Source organism: Eptesicus fuscus, chromosome 12 (genome assembly GCF_027574615.1).
Source record: "Eptesicus fuscus isolate TK198812 chromosome 12, DD_ASM_mEF_20220401, whole genome shotgun sequence".
NCBI classification, from domain to species: Eukaryota; Metazoa; Chordata; class Mammalia; order Chiroptera; family Vespertilionidae; genus Eptesicus; species Eptesicus fuscus.
In genome coordinates this window covers 68364685-68385727 of record NC_072484.1, presented here as the reverse complement: position 1 = coordinate 68385727, position 21043 = coordinate 68364685, and the positions used below count along the sequence as shown (strand labels likewise).

The 21043-nt window shown below is 42.8% G+C and overlaps 2 protein-coding genes across 2 annotated transcripts; both read right to left on the bottom strand.

The window, feature by feature from the left end:
• Positions 1-280: 280 nt before the first annotated feature.
• WFDC9 (WAP four-disulfide core domain 9) lies at positions 281-4411 on the bottom strand. Its single transcript, XM_028135675.2, has 5 exons — positions 4378-4411; positions 3661-3721; positions 2457-2589; positions 983-1124; positions 281-456 (listed from the first exon to the last, which is right to left on the bottom strand). The coding sequence occupies exons 3-5, from the start codon at positions 2539-2541 to the stop codon at positions 372-374; spliced, it is 312 nt and encodes a 103-aa protein (XP_027991476.2). The 5' UTR covers positions 2542-2589; positions 3661-3721; positions 4378-4411; the 3' UTR covers positions 281-371.
• Positions 4412-13091: 8680 nt separating this feature from the next.
• Positions 13092-15135, bottom strand: WFDC11 (WAP four-disulfide core domain 11). Its single transcript, XM_008161188.3, has 3 exons — positions 15030-15135; positions 13873-14015; positions 13092-13109 (listed from the first exon to the last, which is right to left on the bottom strand). Exons 1-3 carry the CDS (start codon positions 15133-15135, stop codon positions 13092-13094), a joined length of 267 nt encoding a protein of 88 aa, XP_008159410.2.
• Between the last annotated feature and the right edge of the window lie 5908 nt (positions 15136-21043).

Genomic DNA, 21043 nt, shown 5'->3' with positions numbered 1-21043 from the left:
AGATCAACGCTTACTGTGTTAACCCCATGAGATTTTTATAAATATATGTATTTTTGCTAAAGCCATGGGCTTACTTGCTTAATACCTAGGTCTCACTGAAGGTAGAGTTGGCTGCCCGTTCCCATGATGGGACGGAACAACTGTTGGGACCATTGGGGATTATAATAAGAGAAATGGAGTGACATGGATGGAGTACAAAAAAAAAAAGCAGAGCCCTCAGGTTGGCATAACGGTTTATTTGGCAAAGACTTGAGCCTTCTCAGGATAGAGAGGTCAAGGAAAGAACAGAGAGGTTCTCAGGATAAAGAAGTGAAGGAAAGAACATAGAGTAACCCGTGGGTATTGCAACAGGGAGCCAGGCTGAACTCTTCTCAAACCTTGGAGGCATCCTCCTGCCCGACTCGTGGTGAGCCACCTGAAACCAGGGAGTCCCTTAGCAGTGTTTTATAGGGTTCTCTGGAAGAGAAAAGTTAAGTGGTAAAAAGCCATGGAACCCCAGTGGACATTCATTCCCAACCTTAATAACACCTTTGGTCCCAGTTAATGGGAACAGACATTGTTTCTGTAAGATCAGGAGTTACCCACTTTTAAGCAAATTCACCCAAGAGGTTTGTCAATTGAGTGCAGAACTGGAGACCCAGGTCTCCTTGGGCCGGGCTGAGATAAGGGGCCATTGAGAGGCCAGACTAAGGCAGCAATAACTGGGGTCTTGGACAAAGGCAAGATAAACATACTGATGGGTGATGTTTCTGGGGAATTTAATGAAAGTTAAAAAAAAAGAGTAGAGGCCCCCATGTTGGTGTTTTGGTTTACTTTGCAGTGAGTGGCAGCCTAGGTGTGGAGATCTGAGGGAATTGCCTTGTGCTGCCTGTCTCTTTGACCAAGGATTTGGGTGACTGCAGTCTTCTGTTCCAGGTCACAGCTTCTGAATAGGAGTGAGGAAGCATACCCAGGCCCAACATTCCCTCCCCAACCAACTCACTCATTGTCCAAGCAGATGTTTCCACAGAAGGTCCAGCAGCAGGTATAATTTGATTTTAAACATCCGTTTAATTTAGTGCACCTTCTGCTGCAAAACTGAAATGGAGGCTGTACCCAGCACTGCTTAATTTCTTTTTTTTCACCTGAAACCAAGATGATAGGAGTTGGCAGGGTCTATCCAGTCACAATTTGGTGAGGAAACCCTTCTCAAGCTTAACAATCACTAAAGTCTGGAACCTAAGCTCCAAGCCATAAAGTATTTCTCTGCCTTTCAAGATAATCCCTTCCTTGAGTGCTAGCCAGTGTCTTTTTAGAAGAGATTATCTTTCATGATGTGACTTCCATCTTTCCACATGCCCCCATAGCATTGCAGGCCTTCAAGCCCTCTCTAAGCTCCCTAACAATAGGATCTATGATACCCTCACCATGTCTGACACCACCTCACCAAATCTATTCTCATATACCCTTAGGTTTTAGGACCTGTAATATCCTCTGGCTCCAATTTCCACACCCAATTTGCAGAATGGAAAACTGAGCTGGGGGAGACTAGGAACCTGCCTTTCCCCCTTTCTGTTCTCTCTTCTTGTTTACTTTTATTTTTCACTATATTCCCTATGCTGTACTTTATATCCCTATGACCATTCTGTAAATACCAATTTACACTTTTTAATCTCTTTATCTTTTTTACCCAAACCACGCCCCCCCCAACCCTCCTCCCATCTGGCAACCACCAAAATATTCTCTGTATCTGAGTCTGTTTCTGGTCCGCTTGTTTGTTTATTTTGTTTTTTAGAGTCCACATATAAGTGAAATCATATGGCCTTTGTCTTTCCCTATCTGACATATTTCACTGAACACAATATGCTCTAGATCCATCCGGCTGATACCACCTAAACATTAAGCCTCTCCCCAAATTCCATATCTTTTACTGGTCCACAACCTTCCCTCTCAGTCCTTCACTATTCCCATTTTCTTATCAAAGACCCCAAACTTTGACTCACTAAGGACTTCTTATTTGTTCTTGTCTATTTTTTCTTGGTCTAAAAGATTTTCCCCCTCAAACTAAATGAATATGTTAAAATATTACCCTTTTTGTATTCATCAAAGGCTCACTCAGATCAGGCGCAGAGATTCTGAAAATAGGGGCTCAGAGAGAAGCTCTGTGCTGGTGTTTCCACTGCCCAAGGTGGTCTGGCATTGGAAAAATATCATTTCCTGTGAGCTAATGAAATATAGACAAAAACTACATTGCCTTTCCATATACCCAATATTATTTTCAGATCTGGGAGAGGGACCTTGAAGGGATGCCAGATTGGGAACATCCAACCTAATCTTTCTTGGATGTCTCTGCTTTAAGAAGGGTTCTGATCCTTTGAAGGGTGAATCTGGAAATTGGGCCCTGAATCAGTTATGTCCTGGAACAAGGGGCCAGCTTCCCAGGCCTGGGCAGAACACCCTTCTCCCTCACCACACACCGAAGTTCCTGACACCTCCCAGCGCAGGCAGAAGCATCACAATCCCACAGATGGACGTTTTGAGTAGGAGAACCCAGGGCTTCATGGTAGTCTCTGGGTTAAGTTCTGGCACAAGACAGGTCTTCTCCAAATGCTGCTAGAGGTAGAAAAGGAATCAAGGAGAATAGGGTAGGAAAGAGAGAGAAAGTGCTTGTGAATATTGTGTTATTGTTTCTCCTACTTTTCATTTTCACTGGCACCCTCCGGCACCTAACAACATATCAAGCTAACCATTGGCTTCCCCTGACTACTTTCCCATCTCGCATTACATACAGCTTCCTTTCCCAATTATTTTTAAATGCATTGCTATTTTTCCCATTAAAAAGCAATAAATAATCAAATTGTATAATTTCTAAGACAAAAAAACAATACAAAGAGAAAATGAATAAGCATTAGGAATTCTACTACCCAGAGATAACCAGTATATGTGTATCCTTTAATCTTGTAGTCATTATTTTTATGAAATTGGAATAATAGAACACATTGAGTGTACTGATTTTTTAAGAACATACGTAACCAGATGGTATAATTTAGTCAAGACCCTAAAATAAAGATTACCACAGGGATTCCAGGGTGAGTGATGAGGTGGATTACTCAAGAGGACTTGAGAAAAGATGATGGCCAACAACTGGTCTAGGGACTCTTAAATCTTTTATCTACATAGATGGTGTAAATGCCAGATTTAGGCATGTGAATCACTGACTCATTGACTTTGAAGCAAATTGGATTTAGGTGACTTGAGGAGAGACAAGAGTAAAAAAAGAAGATCGGGAAGAGAAAATCCTTCAAAATGTAAGAGATCAGTGGTTTGGGGAGCTACCGCTCTGAGACACTTATATATGACCTGCAACCTACTCCATTCAGAAGCCACACCCTTGCCAACTTGCCTTGGCATAGCTTGATGATGGAAAATTGTCAAGTTAAGGTGTTTAGGTTTCATTTACATCAAAGGATATAACTTAATTGGTGAAGCTCCAGGCCAAAGAACTACCTTTGAGCATGGCAGTCTTCCAAAAATCCTACAAATCACCTGCAATTTTTGGGCAGGAAAGCCAGTGAGCATAGATAGTTCTTGAGTGTGGCTCAGAGTGTTCTTCTGATCCTCTGAAGGCATCAGCACAGAGCAAGACACATGTGCAAAGCAGATAGTCTGTTAACCACTTACAGGTGAGGATAGAAGGTCTGAGGTAACTGGATTGGGATGGCTTCTGGATTCTGGCACCTGCCTTTTGCACAAAGAAGGAGGAAGACTGGCACACAGTCACAGAAACACAATAATTCCAAAGCTGTTTATTGGTATTCAAAAATATCATTCTAGACCTCAGTTGTCCAAAGCTTTGAAATCTGTTTATTTAAAAGGCCTCATGCTTAGTTCAGTTTTCTGAGTTTCCACTTGCCCTTGAAGGATTATCAGGACTTGGGGATGCCCAAACCCCTTCTTTGCACAACTCAGATGTACTAAGTAGCCCTTGAGAAGAGAAACATCCTCCCGCTCAGGCTGAGTACTACTCACATACAGAGTTCTGGGTGAATTCTTTAGCCATCCTGAGATAAAGTATAGACAATGAAAAGGTCTCTGAGTATCACAAAAACTCAGAACTACAGCTCCCCACAAAATTCGGGGCTTGGGGGCTTTCCAGATAATGTTAAAGGAGAGAAAGTGTTGAATTCGAGTCAGGAATGCTGGTGTCTTGTTTCATCTCTGCCCTTTTTACCTATGGGACCTCAGGCAGGTCATATCACCTCTATCTCCATGTTTTATTTGAACAACAGAGACAATGATCCCACATCACAGGAATAATGCTGACACCACCTGAGCAGGGAACTCATCCAAGCAAGCCACAAATAAAATTTTATGCCTCAAGACCCTTACCCCACCTACCTCTAAAGCTCTCTGAGTTGAGTGTCTGCAGTAACTGGCTGACAGTTCTTTTAGAGGGACTCTTCTCACGTGGGAAGGGAAAAGGAGGCTATGTCCTGTAACAAGGGTCAGAAGAGCTGAAAAACAAAGGTCAAAGGCCTGGAACTTAATGATTTGGTAGTGGCAGATCTTTATGTTCCGCCCAGGAACTACATGTTGGCCATATCACCAACTGTTTCCTCCAATAATCACCCATACAGAAGTACTTGATTTTCTTTGATTTGAGCAGTATCTCCTACCAAACTAGGAGGAACATTGTGTACCTGGGTTGCAGCCACCCCCAACAGACTGCACTCTAGAGTCTTTATCTAATGCATAGGTTGGGAGTGGAAGATGGTCTGTATATTTGTTTTCCTTTGACTTGTGTAGGCAGTTGAAGGTCTCACCCTCTTCTGTATTGATTCTCCTTTGCTAATTAAAGCATAATATCATCTCCTACCACATGCAGTGTGGCTTTTATGTGGATAAAAAGAGACCAAATAGGAAGGACTTTAGAAAAGATAGATTTGGTTCACCCCATATCAAAGAGGAGCATTATATTGGGCATGCATACACATGACTTGAAGGTCACTGGAAAACAGAAGAGTCAAGGGGACAAGGACCAGGGACTACCAAGGGCACACACCTCCTTCTCCCAAACCTTGTCCACAGGTATGTTTTATACAGACAAGAGATATTCATATGTGAGTGATTTCCCCCAGGCTTTGTTGGGTGTCTTGAGCAACAAGAAATATATGCCAGGAATCCAGAGACTTGGCTGAGGAGGGTGGACCAGTACAGGCACAAAAGGCAGAATTTGGGGACCTAGGGACTGAAAATAGTGCCAAACCTAAATAATTGAATTATGAATTTGCATGTATCAGCCTCATGCTCTGTGTCTGGCCCAGAAGTTAGGGGTTTTTGATGGTTTGTTTGAGGTGCACAGACACTGACAAGTACCAAGGAGGCTTCTCTCAGGACTCCTGCTTTCCTGGTTCTGGATCATATATATGGACCTGCAGAAAGCTATGCAGAATTTAGAACAATATCTTCTCATTTAAAATGCAGTGTCCTGTGGGGTGGGGGTGGGGGGCAATGGTAAGATATGTACACATATAATACCTTAATTTAAAAAATTGGGAAAAAATAAAAATAAAATAAAATGCAGTGTCCTCGATAAAAAGAGATAGAGGAAGACACAAACAGATGGAAGAACATATCGTGTTCATGGATTGGTAGAATCAACATCATTAAAATGTCAATACTGCCCAAAGCAATCTATAGATTCAATGCACTCCCCATTGAAATACCAATGACATATTTCACAGACCTAAAACAAACTCTCCAAAAATTCATCTGGAATAAAAAAGACCCCAAATAGCTGCAGCTATCCTGAGAGAGAAGAACAAAGTAGGAGGGATCTCAATACCAGATATCAAGCTGTATTACAAAACCACTGTTCTCAAAACTGCCTGGTACTGGCACAAGAATAGACATATAGACCAATGGAATAGAATAGAGAACCCAGAAATCAACCCAAACCACCATGCTCAATTAATATTTGACAAAGGAGGCAAGAACATACAATGGAGTCAAGACAGTCTCTTCAATAAATGGTGCTGGAAAAATTAGACAGATACATGCAAAAAAAAATGAAACTAGACCACCAACTTACACCTTACACAAAAATAAACTCAAAATGGATAAAGGACTTAAACATAAGACAGGAAACCATAAAAATATTAGAGGAATCCACAGGCAGCAAAATCTCAGACATATGCCAAAGCAATATCTTCACCGATACAGCTCCTAGGGCAATGGAAACTGAAGAGAAAATAAACAAATGGGACTACATCAAAATAAAAAGCTCCTGTACAGCAGAAGAAACCATCAACAAAACAACAAGAAAGCCCACTGCATGGGAGAACATATTTGCCAATGTTATCACCAATAAGGGTTTACTCAACATTTACAGGGAACTCATTCAACTTAACAAAAGGAAGATAAACAACTCAATCAAAAAATGGGCAATGGACCTAAATAGATACTTTTCAAAAGAAGACATAAGTAAGGCCAAGAGACATATGAAAACATGCTCAAAGTCACTAATCATCCGAGAGATACAAATCAAAATGACAATGTGGTACCATCTCATACCTGTCAGAATGGCTATCATCAACAAATCAACAAATGACAAGTGCCGGCGAGGATGCAGAGAAAAAGGAACCCTTGTGCACTGCTGGTGGGAATACAGACTAGAGCAGCCACTGTGGAGAACAGTATGGAGTTTCCTCAAAAAACTAAAAATGGAACTCCATTTTTATTCTTCTCTATTCTTTCTCCCATTGACCCAGTGATCCCACTTATAGGAATATATCCCAAGAAACTAGAAATACCAATCAGAAAGGATATATGCATCCCTATGTTCATAGAAGCACAATTTAAAATAGCTAAGATTTGGAAACAGCCTAAGCACCCATCAGCAGATGAGTGGATTAAAAAACTGTGGTACATCTACACAATGGAATACTACAAAGCAATAAAAAAGAAGAAATGCTTACCATTTGCAACAGCATGGATGGAACTGGAGAGCATTATGCTAAGCGAAATAAACCAGTCAGAGAAAGATAAATATTACATGATCTCACTCATTTGTGGAATAAAATGAACAACTTAAACTGATGAACAAAAACAGATCCAGAGACAGAGAAGCATCGATCAGACAGTCAAACCTCAGAGGGAAGGTAGGGGAAGGTGGGGGTAAGGGGGAGAGATCAACCAAAGGACTTGTATGCATGCATATAAGCCTAACCAATGGACACCAGGGGGGGGAAGGCATGAGTGGGGGGTGAGGGGGCAATGGGGAGATAAGGACACATATGTAATATCTTAATCAATAAAGAAAAAAATAAAATGCAGTGTCCTACAGAATTTGAGGAAACTGACACTTATCCTCTGTTGAGTGAAACATGCTTATTTAAAAAACAAAAGGATGAAATTTGCAAAAACATGGTAGATCTTGAAAGTATCATGCTAAGCAAAATAAGTCAGATGGAAAATCACTCATATGCAAGATATAAAACAGAAAGCAACAAGTGAACAAACAAATTCATAAATAAAGACAGCAGTATGATGGTTATCTATGGGGAAAGGATGAAGAAAATGAAGAGGTTCATAATATATGTGGCGACAAAAGGAGACTACTAGACTTTGGTGGTGAGCATACAAGGAAATATACAGATGTATTATAGAATTACTAGAGGCCCGGTGCACGAAATTTGTGCACAGGAGGGTGTGTCCCTCAGCCCAGCCTGCACCCTCTCCAATCTGGGACCCTTGAGGGATGTCTGACTGCCCGTTTAGGCCCGATCCCAAGATATAAAACAGAAAGCAACAAGTGAACAAACAAATTCATAAATAAAGACAGCAGTGTGATGGTTATCTATGGGGAAATAGATAACCCAGGGGATCGGGCCTAAACGAGCAGTCGGACATCCTTCTCACAATCCAGGATTGCTGGCTCCCAATTGTTTGCCTGCCTGCTTTCCTGATTGCCCCTAAACGCTTCTGCCTGCCAGCCTGATCACCCCCTAACCACTCCCCTGCCAGCCTGATTGATGCCTAACTGCCCTCCCCTGCAGGCCTGGTCACCCCTAACTGCCCTCCCCAGAAGGCCTGGTACCGCCCCAACTGCTCTCTGCTGCAGGCCTGGGTCCCCCCCCCGCAACTGCCCTTCCCTGCAGGCCTGGTCGCCCCCAACTTCCCTCCTCTGCCAGCCTGGTGACCCCTAACTGCCCTCCCCTTGCAGGCTTGATCACCCCCAACTGCCTCCCTTGCAGCCATGTTGTGTCTACATGGAGGCAGCCATGTTGTATGTTGGAGTGATGGTCAATTTGCATATTACTCTTTTATTAGATAGGATACACTTGAAACTTATGTAACTCTTAACTAATGTTACCCCAATAAATTTAATTTTTTTAAATTAAGAATTTATGAATAAAATGCTCAACATGATATTGTCTAGATAATCAGTAATGGCTACAACACAAATGCCTGACAATAGGTATTTATTTTAAACAAGAGCTATACAATTATGGAAAACCATGTTTTGCAAAACATTTACATGATTAAATTAGGGTGAGACAAGATGCATAACAAAAGGTGGGTGATTCTGCCCACCAGTGTGGCTCAGAGAATGATCATCGCCCTATGAACCAGGAAGTCACTGTCTGATTCTGGTCAGGGCACATGACCCGGTTGCAGGTTCAATCCCCAGAAAGGGGTGTGCAGGGGGCAGTGGATCAATGATTCTCTCTTATCATTGATGTTTCTATCTCTCTCCCTCTCCCCACCTCTCTGAAATCAATAAAAATACACTTTTTTAACAGGTGGGTGATTCAAGATGTGAGAAAAACAGAATTTATCTTAAATATGCAAACAAACTAAAAAGATAACACAGTTGGCCCTTAAACAATATGAGGTTAGGGGCACAAACACCAACACACTCAAAAATCCACTTACTACATTTGATTCCCCATAGTTTGCCCTTAGCATCCACAGATTCAACCAATGGTAGATGTAAAACAGTATTTTTTTTTATTCTGTGTTTGAAATGCAAAAATACTGTTTTCAATCCACAGTTACTTAAAGCTGCAGATGAGAAATCCAAGGATACCCAAGGCCAACAGTATTTATGGAAAAACCCGAGGATAAGTGGGCCTGTGCAATCCAAATCCATGTTGTTTAGGATCAACTATACAATGAGACACAGGTTAATTCTACACAATGAGATTATCATCATTTTTAAGTTATATATTTTTCTGTAAATTATTTTATAATTAAAAAAATAGAAATAGATTACATCTTTCAGGAAAAAAAAAAAGTTCTGCTTACAAAAGGAGAGGGTTAGTTATGTGACAGGAATGGCAGTGTCTTCAGAAGCTCAAATCCCACATAGAACAGGCTATGGGGAGGGGCAGGGACAGGGGAGGACACAATGACTCCTTGTCCTGTCCTGGCCTGGCCAGTGGAGGCAGGGAGGAGCCCAGAATAACCTGCTCTTTCTTACCTTCCCTCCACACACCAGCTTCCAGGAAAGTCTGTGTCAGACGGAGAGCCCACTGTTCTGGCCAGAGTCATGCCCACCCAGGCTCTGCTGCCCATCCTGCTTCTCTGTGTTCTGCTGCTGCAGGCCCAGGGAGGGCACCGTAATAAGAACAAGATGCAAAGTAGGTGATGGGCTGGGGGGCTGGGATGGGGAGGGGGAAGGAGGAGCTGTGTCCAGCTAAGGACGACCTGGACTTGAACCTTTCAGCACATCCCCCTCTGACCACAGGACTCTGAAGACTCTGGGTCCTTCCAAATCATGGCCCTCCAGCCCCCTTACGGTGTGCCCTGGGACTAGTGATGGGGGTGGAGGGCAACCTACATCTTTTTATTCTCCATTCTCAAAGTCCAGAGACATATGGTGCATACAATAGTGAAAGGTGCACAGAGCTGAGAGTCAGACAGTAAACAGTAAAATCTTTGATTTATGCACATATGTCACAGTCAACATCCAGAGATGTTTATGGGAGTAAGTCTAGAGTTAAAGGACATGGGGAAAGCAAATTTTGGGATGTAAAAGATCAACTTAAAATTATTATCAGAGTTATCAGTTTAAAATTATTATCAGAGGACCAGGATAATGACACTGGAAGGGAAATGTTATTTGGAGGGAAGGGGCAGACAGTGACAAGAGCAGAGAGAGGGTGGAGAGGCAAGTTAATCTTCTCTGGACTCTGCAAATTCTGGACAGTAGGGGGAGGGGTTACAGATGTCTTAGACTGCTCTGAGTTCTCAGAGTCAGAGTGTAGATTCTATGGGGTAACTTCACCAAGGCCATGACTAACATGAGAGACAGGGTCCTGGCTGCAGAAGTACGGAGAGGGTCCAGGAAGCCCAGGCATTGATCTCTATTGGTGGAGAATGGAGGTAATGAATTGAAGATACTATCAATCACCAGGTGAGGGGCAGAAAGTGAGATCCCTAAAAAGTCTAAGAATGTCATGAGTGGAATGTGTCTTGGGTCTTGAAGGAGGCTATTCATTTTCAAAGGGTGCTCTGTGGCGGGGTGTGGGGGGGGCGGGGGAGAGGACCGAGCGGCGGGGGGTGGGGGTGGAGGGGAGGTCTATTGACCTTGCTTCTGCTGTTTCAGGTACAGAGCCACCGCCACCCAAAGAAATCCCGATCTGTGAGAAGAGATTCAAGATACATTTGTGCAGACGCACCTGTACACAAGACCGAGAGTGTCAAGCAAATAACATATGCTGTTTAAGCTTCTGTGGGAGAATTTGCATAAACATTCTCTGAGTGGGAGAGGGGGCTGGGCTGTGCATCCTGCTCCTCCAGCCCTTCATTTAACACCAAAGAACAAAGACCTCAAATCTCAGGCACAGAACTGTCAATAGCAATGCTACCCTCCTGTCTGTATGGCTTGTTTCTGGCAAACAAAACAAAGCAATTGCCCTAGGACCTGCCTATTTTATTCCTAGTGCTTGTAATTATTGAGAACCCAGTGCAGACCCCAGCATGCCCCCACCTCTCTGGGTCCTGGTCCCTGGTCCCTCTCCCCTTGTCATGCTTCTCTATTCTTTCTCCCATTGGCCCACGCACTCCTCCCAGGCCCTCGGAGGCTCAGCTCTCTCGTTGCTCTGCTCACTGAACCAATACTTCCAGGGGGGAAACTGATCATGGGTGGCATCCCCTAGTGCTAAAGAGAACATCCTCACCCTGGACTCACAAGGGCCAAGTTAACCATGAGCTAGGCGGAGGCTAAACCCTGGGGCACAGAGTCCGAGGCCCCCAAGGGGGCCTCTTTAATTTGCCCCATCCCTGTCCATTTCTTCTCCCTCTTCTTGTAAAAATCAGGTAACTATCTCTTCATAATGAAGAAAATGAATCCCAGAGTAGTTAAGTGACATGCCCAAGGCCGAAGAGAGTGACAGGCCATTCGTGATATGTCTAGAGAAGTGTGTTTCCTCTGAGCTCCCTGTTTGCTCACTTCTTTTTTTAAATCTTTATTGTTGAAAGTATTATATATGTCCCCTTTTTCCCATTGACCCCTTCTAGCCTGCCCCAGGCTTTCACCACCCTACGGTCTGTGTCCATGGGTTATGCATATATGCATACAAGTTCTTTGGTTGATCTCTCCCCACCCACCCACTCATCCCCGCCTTACCTCTAAGATTTGACAGTCTGTTCCATGCTTCTATGTCACTGGATCTATTTTGTTCAACAGTTTATTTTGTTCATTAGATTCCATCTATGAGTGAGATCATGTGATACTTGTCTTTCTCTGACTGGCTTATTTCGCTTAGCATGATACTCTCCAGGTCCCTCCATGCTGTCTCAAAGGGTAAGACATCCTTTTTTTTTTTTTTTTTTTTTTTACTGCAGCACAGTATTCCATGTTGTATATGTACCACAGCTTTTTTTATCCACTCATCTACTGATGGCGCTGGAGCTAGATCCAGGAACTGAGTCCTGTATGGCCAATCGGGACTTGGCATCAAGTGTGGAGAACTCAGGCAGGCAGCCCATGCTGGAGGCAGGTGTGCAGTGTGACACTCCAGTCCTGTGCTTCCTGCTGGGCATCAATGCAGGAGACATCAGAGGAGGAAATCTGCCTCCATCAGGCCAGAGCCTCTGACCCACCTCAGAAGCATCACAGGGCTCCTGGTATTAGGATCTTCTCCATCTGTACTAAGAGCTGCTCTTGGGCAAGGGGGCCTTGGGAAAGAGGTCATGACCAACCACCAGCACAGACATCACCGGAGTGGGTAGGTGGTAAGGGATACTCTACAGAAATTCTTATTTGGTTCTTTCTCAGATAACCTCACTCTCCAAGCATCTTCCCAGTGCTTGGCCATGCCTCAAACACCCTCGGAGGGACTATTAAGAGAGGCAAGGTTACCTGCCAGGGCTCACATAACAAATGACCTCCCATGTCCAAGTCCAGAGCTCCCTATCATGTGGAACACTATGGGTGCCAGGCTCACCTATTCTGTGCCCCTGGCGTGAGCACCGTGTACCATGAATTATACTGGAAACAGTTGTTCTTCTTCCTTGTGATAATTGACCTGTGATAATTGCCCTGACCTGTGTTCCAGAGAGTTCTCTGGACACATCACCCTACTCCATGGAACTCAGAAACTATACCTGGACATCACTGCCTGTTCTGTCTTATTGGAACAACTGTGTGCCTCCGTGTTAGGCAGAGTGAAGAGTGAGAACCCCTAGAAGACCTTGAATCTTATGAAGGCAAAGGAAGAAGCAAATGCAAAATCTGTCATGATCTGGGTCTGCATATTATTAAATCTCAGCCTTCAGAGCACTTAGTCTCATGGTTTCCACGGGTTTTGCATTATTTGTTCCCTTCTCATGCTCTAGACATGCTCAATGCAGATGGGAGTACTCTAAAAGATTAGCCTATCAGTTCTAAGGCAACCAGATGGGGAAGGAGGTGTTGGAAGCTTCTGTACACTGTAGAATAAGAACTATTTGGGGGGTTTAATAAGGCAATCAAGAGTAGTGGAATGAAGTAGAAAAAAGTCAACGGCCATTGTTGGTAAATGAGTTTATTTGTCAAGAATTTGCTGCTGCCCAGCCCTCAGTGAGAACTGACTGGTATCCCGGGTAAGAGGTTATGGTTTTAGCTATCTTTCAGAGGTTTTCTGCAAGAGAGAAAGGGTAGATGTTAAGAGGCTATGAAGCTCTGAGAAATAAGCATTTATTCCCAAGCTTAATATTACCCATCTGCCAGAACATGTACTTTATGTAACAATAGGAATTGTGCACTCCAGAGTGGGTAGGAAGTGTGGTATTAGTTGATTGAACGGAGAAGGGTAGAAATGTGAGGCCTGGCTGAGACAAAGGGCTCATTGAAAGGCCTCACTATGGTGGCAATGGTTAGAAATCTGGATGAGCCCTAGCTGGTTTGGCTCAGTGGCTAGAGCGTTGGCCTGTTGGCCAAAGGGTCCTGGGTTCAATTCTGGTCAAAAGTATGTACTTTGGTTGCAGACTCCTCCCAGCCTGGGCCCTGGTCAGGGCTCATGCAGGAGACAACCAATCAATGAGTTTCTCTCACATTGATGTTTTTCTCTGTCTTTCCCTCTCTCTTACACTCTCCCCAAAAATCAATGGAAAAATATCCTCAGGTGAAGATTAACAACAACAACAAAAGAAATCTGGATGAAAATTAGGAAAAAAGCAAACTGTTGCATAATATACTGAGAGCACAGGCATTGCTTATATAATGAAAGAAGCAATGTGTCCCAACCTGATGTCTTGGTTTATTTGCTAGTGAATTGCTTTCCAGGTTTAGGAGATATTTTCTTCTGCTACTTTTATGCCTAGGGTTTGGGGTACATCAGTCCTCTCTTTAGGAATAACAGCATCAAGAAGAGTGTATCATTGAAGACACATCTCCCAACTCACTCTAGCTCTCCAACAGATGTTTCCACAGTAGGTCCAGCAGCATGTGTAATTTACCCTTACACATATAAAGGTTTTAGAACACTTCTTGGTACAGTCATCGATGTTTGGCTCTCCCCAGCACTCCTCAATTAACGTTTTATCCCCTAAAATTGAGATGAAACTGTAAGCATGGGAAGAGAAGCCCTTCATAAGCTTAACAACCCTTCTGAGAATCCAAGCCCAAGTTCCTAGCAAGGTATCTATGGTATCTGCCTTACAAAAAAATCTCCTTCCTGACCCTCCTCATTGCATCTTCACTGATATGTTTGCCTTCTCTGCTCCCACAGGTCCTGTGTTGCAGCTCTCTGGACCCTCTTTGAGCATCCTAGAGATAGGACTCAGTGTACTTTCAGCCTGTATGTGCTCTCTTATAAAATCTACACTTATGTATCAGAAGATCTCATAGCCTGAGATATCCTCTAGCCTCATTACCATGCCTATTTCATAATGTGAGAAGCTAGACCAGGGAGAGTAAAGAGCAGATTCTCTCCTTTTTTTCTTCCCCTCTTTGCTGACCCTCTGACTTTAATAACTCAGCCCTTTTTCAAATTCTTCTCTCTCACTCGATTTTTTGGTCTTCTCCATTGATTCCTCTTTCATATTATATGACCCCCAACTTTGCCCTACTAAGGACTCATTTCATGTCTCTTTTCTATTTTTTTCACCTTCTGAAAGATCTTATCACTAAAACAAAGGGTATATATTAAGAAATATCCATTTGGTACTACTCATGAAAGTACACACAGCTAGGACACAGAGCTTCTGAAAGTATGGGAAGATATAGCAACTCTGTATTGGTGCTCCCTCCTCAAAGTTAGCCTGACAGGGGAAATAGTATATCCTCTAACCTATGAAATATGTAAAAGGGGACAGATACTCATTGATACTTTCAAGGTTGGAAGAGGAAGCATTAAAGGACCTCAACTTGGGAATTTCTTAGATCTCTGTGCATAAAAACATTGTGATTCTCTAATACATGACCCAGGGAAGGTAGGACCTGAATCAAACACAATAATACCACTTCACTTGTCCAGAAACAAGCACAACAATCCCCCACCCTTTGTCTCCAACCCAGCCTCATCACCCCAGTCCCTATAAGGGACTCTTAAAGCCTTTACTTGATTTAAATGTTGATCTTTGCTTAATTTCTCCCAGCACAGACAGTAGCACCATATACAGGAATGCCATGAGTAGAGGTGTCCAGAACTTCATGATGCTGACCATACTTATCTGAATATATATTGTCAGGATTTTTTTTCCTTGTCAGTTGCTTCTAGAGATCAGGAGATATAAATAGAGTTGTAAAGCAAGATGAAGTGCTTATCAAATTTCTTTACACTTTGTCTTCTAATTATTCCCCTTTGCTCTCTACCCATCCAACAATAGGTACACATGTCAGCTAAGCACGGCTAAAAGGCCAACTCACAGTCTGTGCCTTCCCGTGCAGAAAAAATAAATTTACAAATGTGTTGCCTTTCCTTGAGTCAAAGATCATTCAAATTTAGCCTATAAAGTCTTAAAACACTAAAAAAGCACAAAGGAGACAATGAGATAGTTTCAGTAATCCCCTATATTGACATATGTTATTTTGTCTTATATATATATGAATTGTTTTTGTAAAACTGAATTCATATCAAGCTTGCTATTCCATATCTTGACTTTTACTTAAAAAGTTGTAACATGACTTAAAATGAAAGTTTTGGCCAAGACCTGTGCGACAAATCAACTTGTAGGACTTTTGAAAAGTGAGAGAAAGATGGTCCAAAAGAGGTTAAGGGACTCATAAAACCTTTACTTGTTTTGTCAGGATTTTGACATATTTTTTTGGAGGAGATCTCTGAGCAGATTTTCTTTAAAGAACATTGTGCTCTCTTAATTCCAAGTCACCAAAAAGGCTTGAACGATACCTCCCACTGAATTTTCTATGTGCCCCAAGCGTTTGTGGAGACAGAGAAGACAGCTGTCTGAGTCACACCTAAGAACACAAAAGCCTAAGAGGCTGGCGGAAGTGACCTATGGCTATAAGAAAGAGGCTACAGCTTGCACTAACTTGACAGGGCAAATGCAAGAAAGCCAGTGTGGATTTGTGCCAGATTATCCCAGGCATGCTGCCTGGGAGGGCCACGTGACCTCAGCAGAAGGAAGTAGAAAGCAAATGGCCAGATCCACTCACAATAGACCAGCCAGAAAGAACTGTCTACATTCCCTTACCTCTTTTTCCTCCTCCACCTCCAAAATGGCACTTAGCCAACTGCAGGAGAAGAGAGAGAGAGGAAACTGACCACTCTCTTCCCCAAATGCAGATTTCTAGATGTGGAGGAAAGCCACAATTTTAATGCAAGCTGAGTGTTTTAACTATTGCATGGGCTTAGGCTTTTATATATGCTGTAAATGTAGGCAGTGTCTAGAAAAGTCGAGTTCTATACCCAAGCTCTCCTACAGACGCAGGGAAAGAAGTATCTCTTCTGAATAAATTTGAGACAAAGAACAGGTCTCCCACGAATATTTTCACAACATATTATGCATATGCATATCATTGATATTTTCCCATTAATCATAAGACACCTAACAATTTGTAATTTCTCTTCCCTAGGGGAAAAAATTAATGCCACTGGGAACTTTTTTGCCAATAAAATTTGGTTAAATGCAAATTTGTCAATCTGGAAGTCCTGGGAAAATATTACTGCCTATCTTGAACCCTAGATAGTTGTTACCAGTTCTTCCTCTATTGAAATCGGTTTATTCTACCCATAGGATACACATCTTATCTCACCACAGGAGGAAAATTCTCCCCTAATGAAGACTGTCAGGATAGTAAAGGACAAAGAACAAAATGTGGGCACTGGAGTTGGAGAGACCTGGGCTTGAAACCAAACCACAACACATTTAGTTTAATATGAGTTACTAGAGTCCGGGTACATGAAATTTCTGTATGGGGGAGGGGGTGTCCCTCAGCCCGGCCTGCACCCTCTCCAATCTGGGACCCCTCGGGAGATGTCCAACTGCCGGTTTAGGCCCGATCCTACAGGGCAGTCAGACATCCCTCTCGCAATCAGGGACCACTGGCTTCTAACCGCTCACCTGCCTGCCAGCCTGATCGCCCCTTAACCACTCCTCTGCCAGCCTGATTGATGCCTAACTGCTTCCCTGCCAACCTGATCACCCACAACTACCCTCCTTTGCCAACCTGGTCACCCACAACTGCCCTCCCCTGCCAGCCTGATTGCCCACAACTGCCCTCCCCTGCCAGCCTGATCACCACAACTGCCCTCCCCTGCCACAACCCACCTCCTCTGCACTGGGTGGAGCTGCAGGACCCCCAGGCCTCATCACGCAGAGCAGCTGCCAAGCCCCACCTCTGCTGTGTGCATGGCCATCTTGTGGCAGCCATTTTGTGGTGGCCATCTTGTGGTAGCTATTTTGTGGTGACCATCTTGTGGCAGCCATCTTTGTGGCAGTCATCTTGTGATGGCCATCTTGTGACAACATCGCATGCAAGGACCACCTAGACTTTTATTAGTATAGATGATTGGCCAAACACTTAACTTCTCAGAACCTTAGCTTTCCCAATCTGTAATATGGGGGTGACATTAGTACCCACATTGCAAAAATTGAATATATGAAGCACTATATATATGACTTGGCATACAGAATATGCAAAATAAATGTTGGCTATTATTATTATTAAACTTAGTCTCTTTTCTTCTACAGAAGAGTGGAAGTCATTTTATTTCATTGACTTAATTGTGGTCATTTTTTAAAACTGTTTAACTTATTTGGAATTAAGTCTGCTGAGTGAGTGAGATTCTATCCTTTTTTCACCTATCCTAAATTTATTTGACTCACAAATACTTCTACTAAGTTACTACTATTCTAAGGACTAAGAATACAGTAATGAACAAAGGCAACAACCCCCCCCCCCATAGAGCTTATATTCTAGGAAAGGGGACACCCAATAAACAAGATGCATCAAAGAAATTCACAATAATAGATGGAGGTCAGTGTGAAGGAGAAAAAATAAGAGAGTGTCTAGGACTTGGAACAATATGCAAGATAACTGATGGCAATTATTTTAGGGAGCTCACTGGTGGTAAGAGGTGGGGTTCTGAAGCAGGAGGCTGAGTAGTGTTCAAAACAATTCCTTTCCTTGCCCAACTGGTGTGGCTCCGTAGTTAAGCGTCAACCCATGAACAAAGAGGTCACTGGTTCCATTCCCAATCAGGGCACATGCCCAGGTTTTGGGCTCAATCTCCAGTGGGGGCATGCAGGAGGCAACCGATCAATGATTCTCATCATCGATGTTTCTTTATACATATATATATATATATATATATGTATATATATATATATATATATATATATATATATATATATATTATTGATTTTTTACAGAGAGGAAGGGAGAGGGATAGAGAGTTAGAAACATCAATGAGAGAGAAACATCGATCAGCTGCCTCCTGCGCACACCCCACTGGAGATGTGCCCACAACCAAGGTACATGCCCTTGACCAGAATTGAACCTGAGACCCTTCAGTCCGCAGGCCAACGCTCTATCCACTGATCCAAACCGGTTAGGGCTCATCATTGATGTTTCTATCTCTCACTTCCTCTCCCTTTCCTCTCTCTATAAAAAATCTATAAAAACATATTCTAAAAAAAATTTATTTCCCCAGTCCTCTCTCACTCCCAACCCGGTGCTTCACATGACTAAGCCAAACAGAAAGGAAGAAAAGAAGCAAAGACAAAGAAGTCTGGATACTATGAGCAATACAGTCACAATGGAGTAATTGTCTTTCCATGCAAGTGACCAAGTCTTTATTTTTGCTTTGGTGTTTTCAACCAAGCAGAAGATAACCTACATGCATTGGTTGAAATCCCCCAAATGCTCAAAAGCAGGCACATTACCTGGAGACATTTTAAAAGGTTCAAAACTCTTTAGAAAGGCTAAACTTATTTTCCTCTTGGCATGTGTAAAAATATAAAATTTGAGGCTCATGAAACTTTAGATGGGTTGTCTTTAACTTTTTTTTTAATTTTGGGAAAATTTTCAAAGTTATGAGTAAGAATAGTACAAAGAGCATCTGAATACCATTTGTTCAGATTCACCTACTTTAAGAATTTACCCCTAAATACCTTCTCATATAATTTCTTCTCTGGAGGAATAGTGTTGGCATGATCTGGGAACTTGATTTGAAAAGGGAACTCATCCTCCCTGGCCTGTGAGTCTAAGTGGTTGGCCCAACAGACCTAAGGATCTTAGGTCTGATTCTCAGTCAAGGGCATGTACCTGGGTTGTAGGTTCAATCCCAGGCCCAGGACTTGTGCAGGAGCCAACCAATCGATGTGTCCCTCTCACATTGATGTTTATCTATCTATCTATCTATCTATCTATCTATCTATCTATCTATCTATCTCTTCTTGCCCCCCCCCCTCCTTTCCTTCCACTCTCTCTAGGAACCAATGGAAATAATATCCTCAGGTGAGATTAATTTTTTAAAAAGGAAGTCATCCAACCAAGCCACAAACGAGAGAGTTTGCAGGCTTATACTCACAGCCCCGGTACTCAATACCCACCTACCTCTGAAGATGTTCAAGTCGGAAATGCTGGTGATTGTTTCACTGACAGTTCTTCCTGTCCTCTGAGAACCACAGAGCCCCTGCACAGGGGTTGGACAATGAGCATAACAGATTTCAAAGACTCCGATTGTGATCATGGTTCTGATTGTGGCAGAGCCATGAGCTCTGCCCCGGGCCATAAACTGGATGCGTACAGGTAGTCACTGAATTCCTATTTAAGGAGTACTTGTTTCTTGCTTTTTGTTGCAGGTAATATAGGCAGAAGCAGAGCACTGTGGAATTGCAGGAGCTTCCTGGAAGTTTGGGTGATTGTGGAGGTGGGGGAGGATCTGTATATCTATTTTCCTCCAACATTTGTGTGATGACTTTTGCAGTCAAATGCTCTACCACTGAGCTATACCCCCAATGTGTGATGACTTTTGTAAACTCCCATCCATCTCTAGATTAATTTCTCCACTGCTGGCATCAACCGAACACTACATTATCAATGACCTGAGGCTTTTGGACTGGTGAAAAGAGAGAGCTCTACCAAGAGAGCTTGGAAAAGGTCACGTAACATGGAGATTTATAACTGACTTAATCTGGGTTCAAATCCTAGCTCCCACTTAATTTGGGAAGTTGCTTATCCAATCTGTGCCTCAATTTTCTCATTTGCAAAGTGGGGGTAATAACAGCCCTTGTTAATTTTGTCACCCTGTGTTAACACTTTTGTGTATATCCATCTAATCAAAAAAGCTATAGGGCATATAGAAAACAAATAGCAAAATGGCCGAAGTAAGTCCCTCCTTATGAGCAATTACTTTAAGTGTAAATAGATTAGATTCTCCAATCAAAAGAGATTGGCAAATACCCTGGCCTAATGGCTCAGTTTGTTGGAGCATCACTCCATGCACCAAGAGGTCCCCAGTTTGATTCCTAGTCAGGGCACATGCCTGGGTTTTGGGCTCAATCCCAATTAGAGGTTGTGCAGGAGGCAGCTGATCAATGATTCTCTCTCATTCCTCTCCCTTGCTCTCTCTCTAAAATCAACAATATATATGTGTGTGTATATATATATATATGTGTATGTATGTGTATGTGTGTGTGTGTGTGTGTGTGTGTGTGTGTGTTACAAGAGACAAGGAACACTCTATATTAATAAAAGGTTCAATATGGCAAGAAGATGTTCTATATAATAAAAGGCTAATATGCAAATCAACTGAACAACCAGTCACTATGATTTGCACTGACCACCAGGGGGCAGATGTTCAATGCAGGAGCTGCCCCCTGGAGGTCAGTGCACTTCCACAGGGGGAGCCACAAAGCCAGAAGCTGGGCTCACAGCTGGCAGTCGGACATCCTCCGAGGGCTCCTGGACTGCGAGAGGGCGTAGGCCCGGCTGAGAGATTCCCCCTCCCCAGTGCATGAATTTTGTGCACCAGGCTTCTAGTAAAATTATAAACACTTATGCACTAATAGCAATCATCAAAACATGTGAAGCAAAAACTAACAGAACTGAAGCAAGAAATTGACAGTTCTACAATAAATAACTGGGGACTTCAATACCTACTTTCAA

What these genes read in the sequence shown, in the direction of transcription:
- WFDC9 (XM_028135675.2), bottom strand. Translation starts at nt 2,541, where the DNA reads ATGAAGCCCTGGGTTCTCCTACTCAAAACGTCCATCTGTGGGATTGTG. An exon ending in GGGAGGTGTCAGGAACTTCG is followed by an intron (nt 1,125 to 2,456) that starts GTGTGTGGTGAG and finishes TCTTGGTTTCAG; the next exon opens with GTGAAAAAAAAGAAATTAAG. An exon ending in AACATCTGCTTGGACAATGA is followed by an intron (nt 457 to 982) that starts GTGAGTTGGTTG and finishes TTTCTCTTCCAG; the next exon opens with AGAACCCTATAAAACACTGC.
- WFDC11 (XM_008161188.3), bottom strand. Translation starts at nt 15,135, where the DNA reads ATGGTCAGCATCATGAAGTTCTGGACACCTCTACTCATGGCATTCCTG. An exon ending in AAGATCAACATTTAAATCAA is followed by an intron (nt 14,016 to 15,029) that starts GTAAAGGCTTTA and finishes TCTCAATTTTAG; the next exon opens with GGGATAAAACGTTAATTGAG.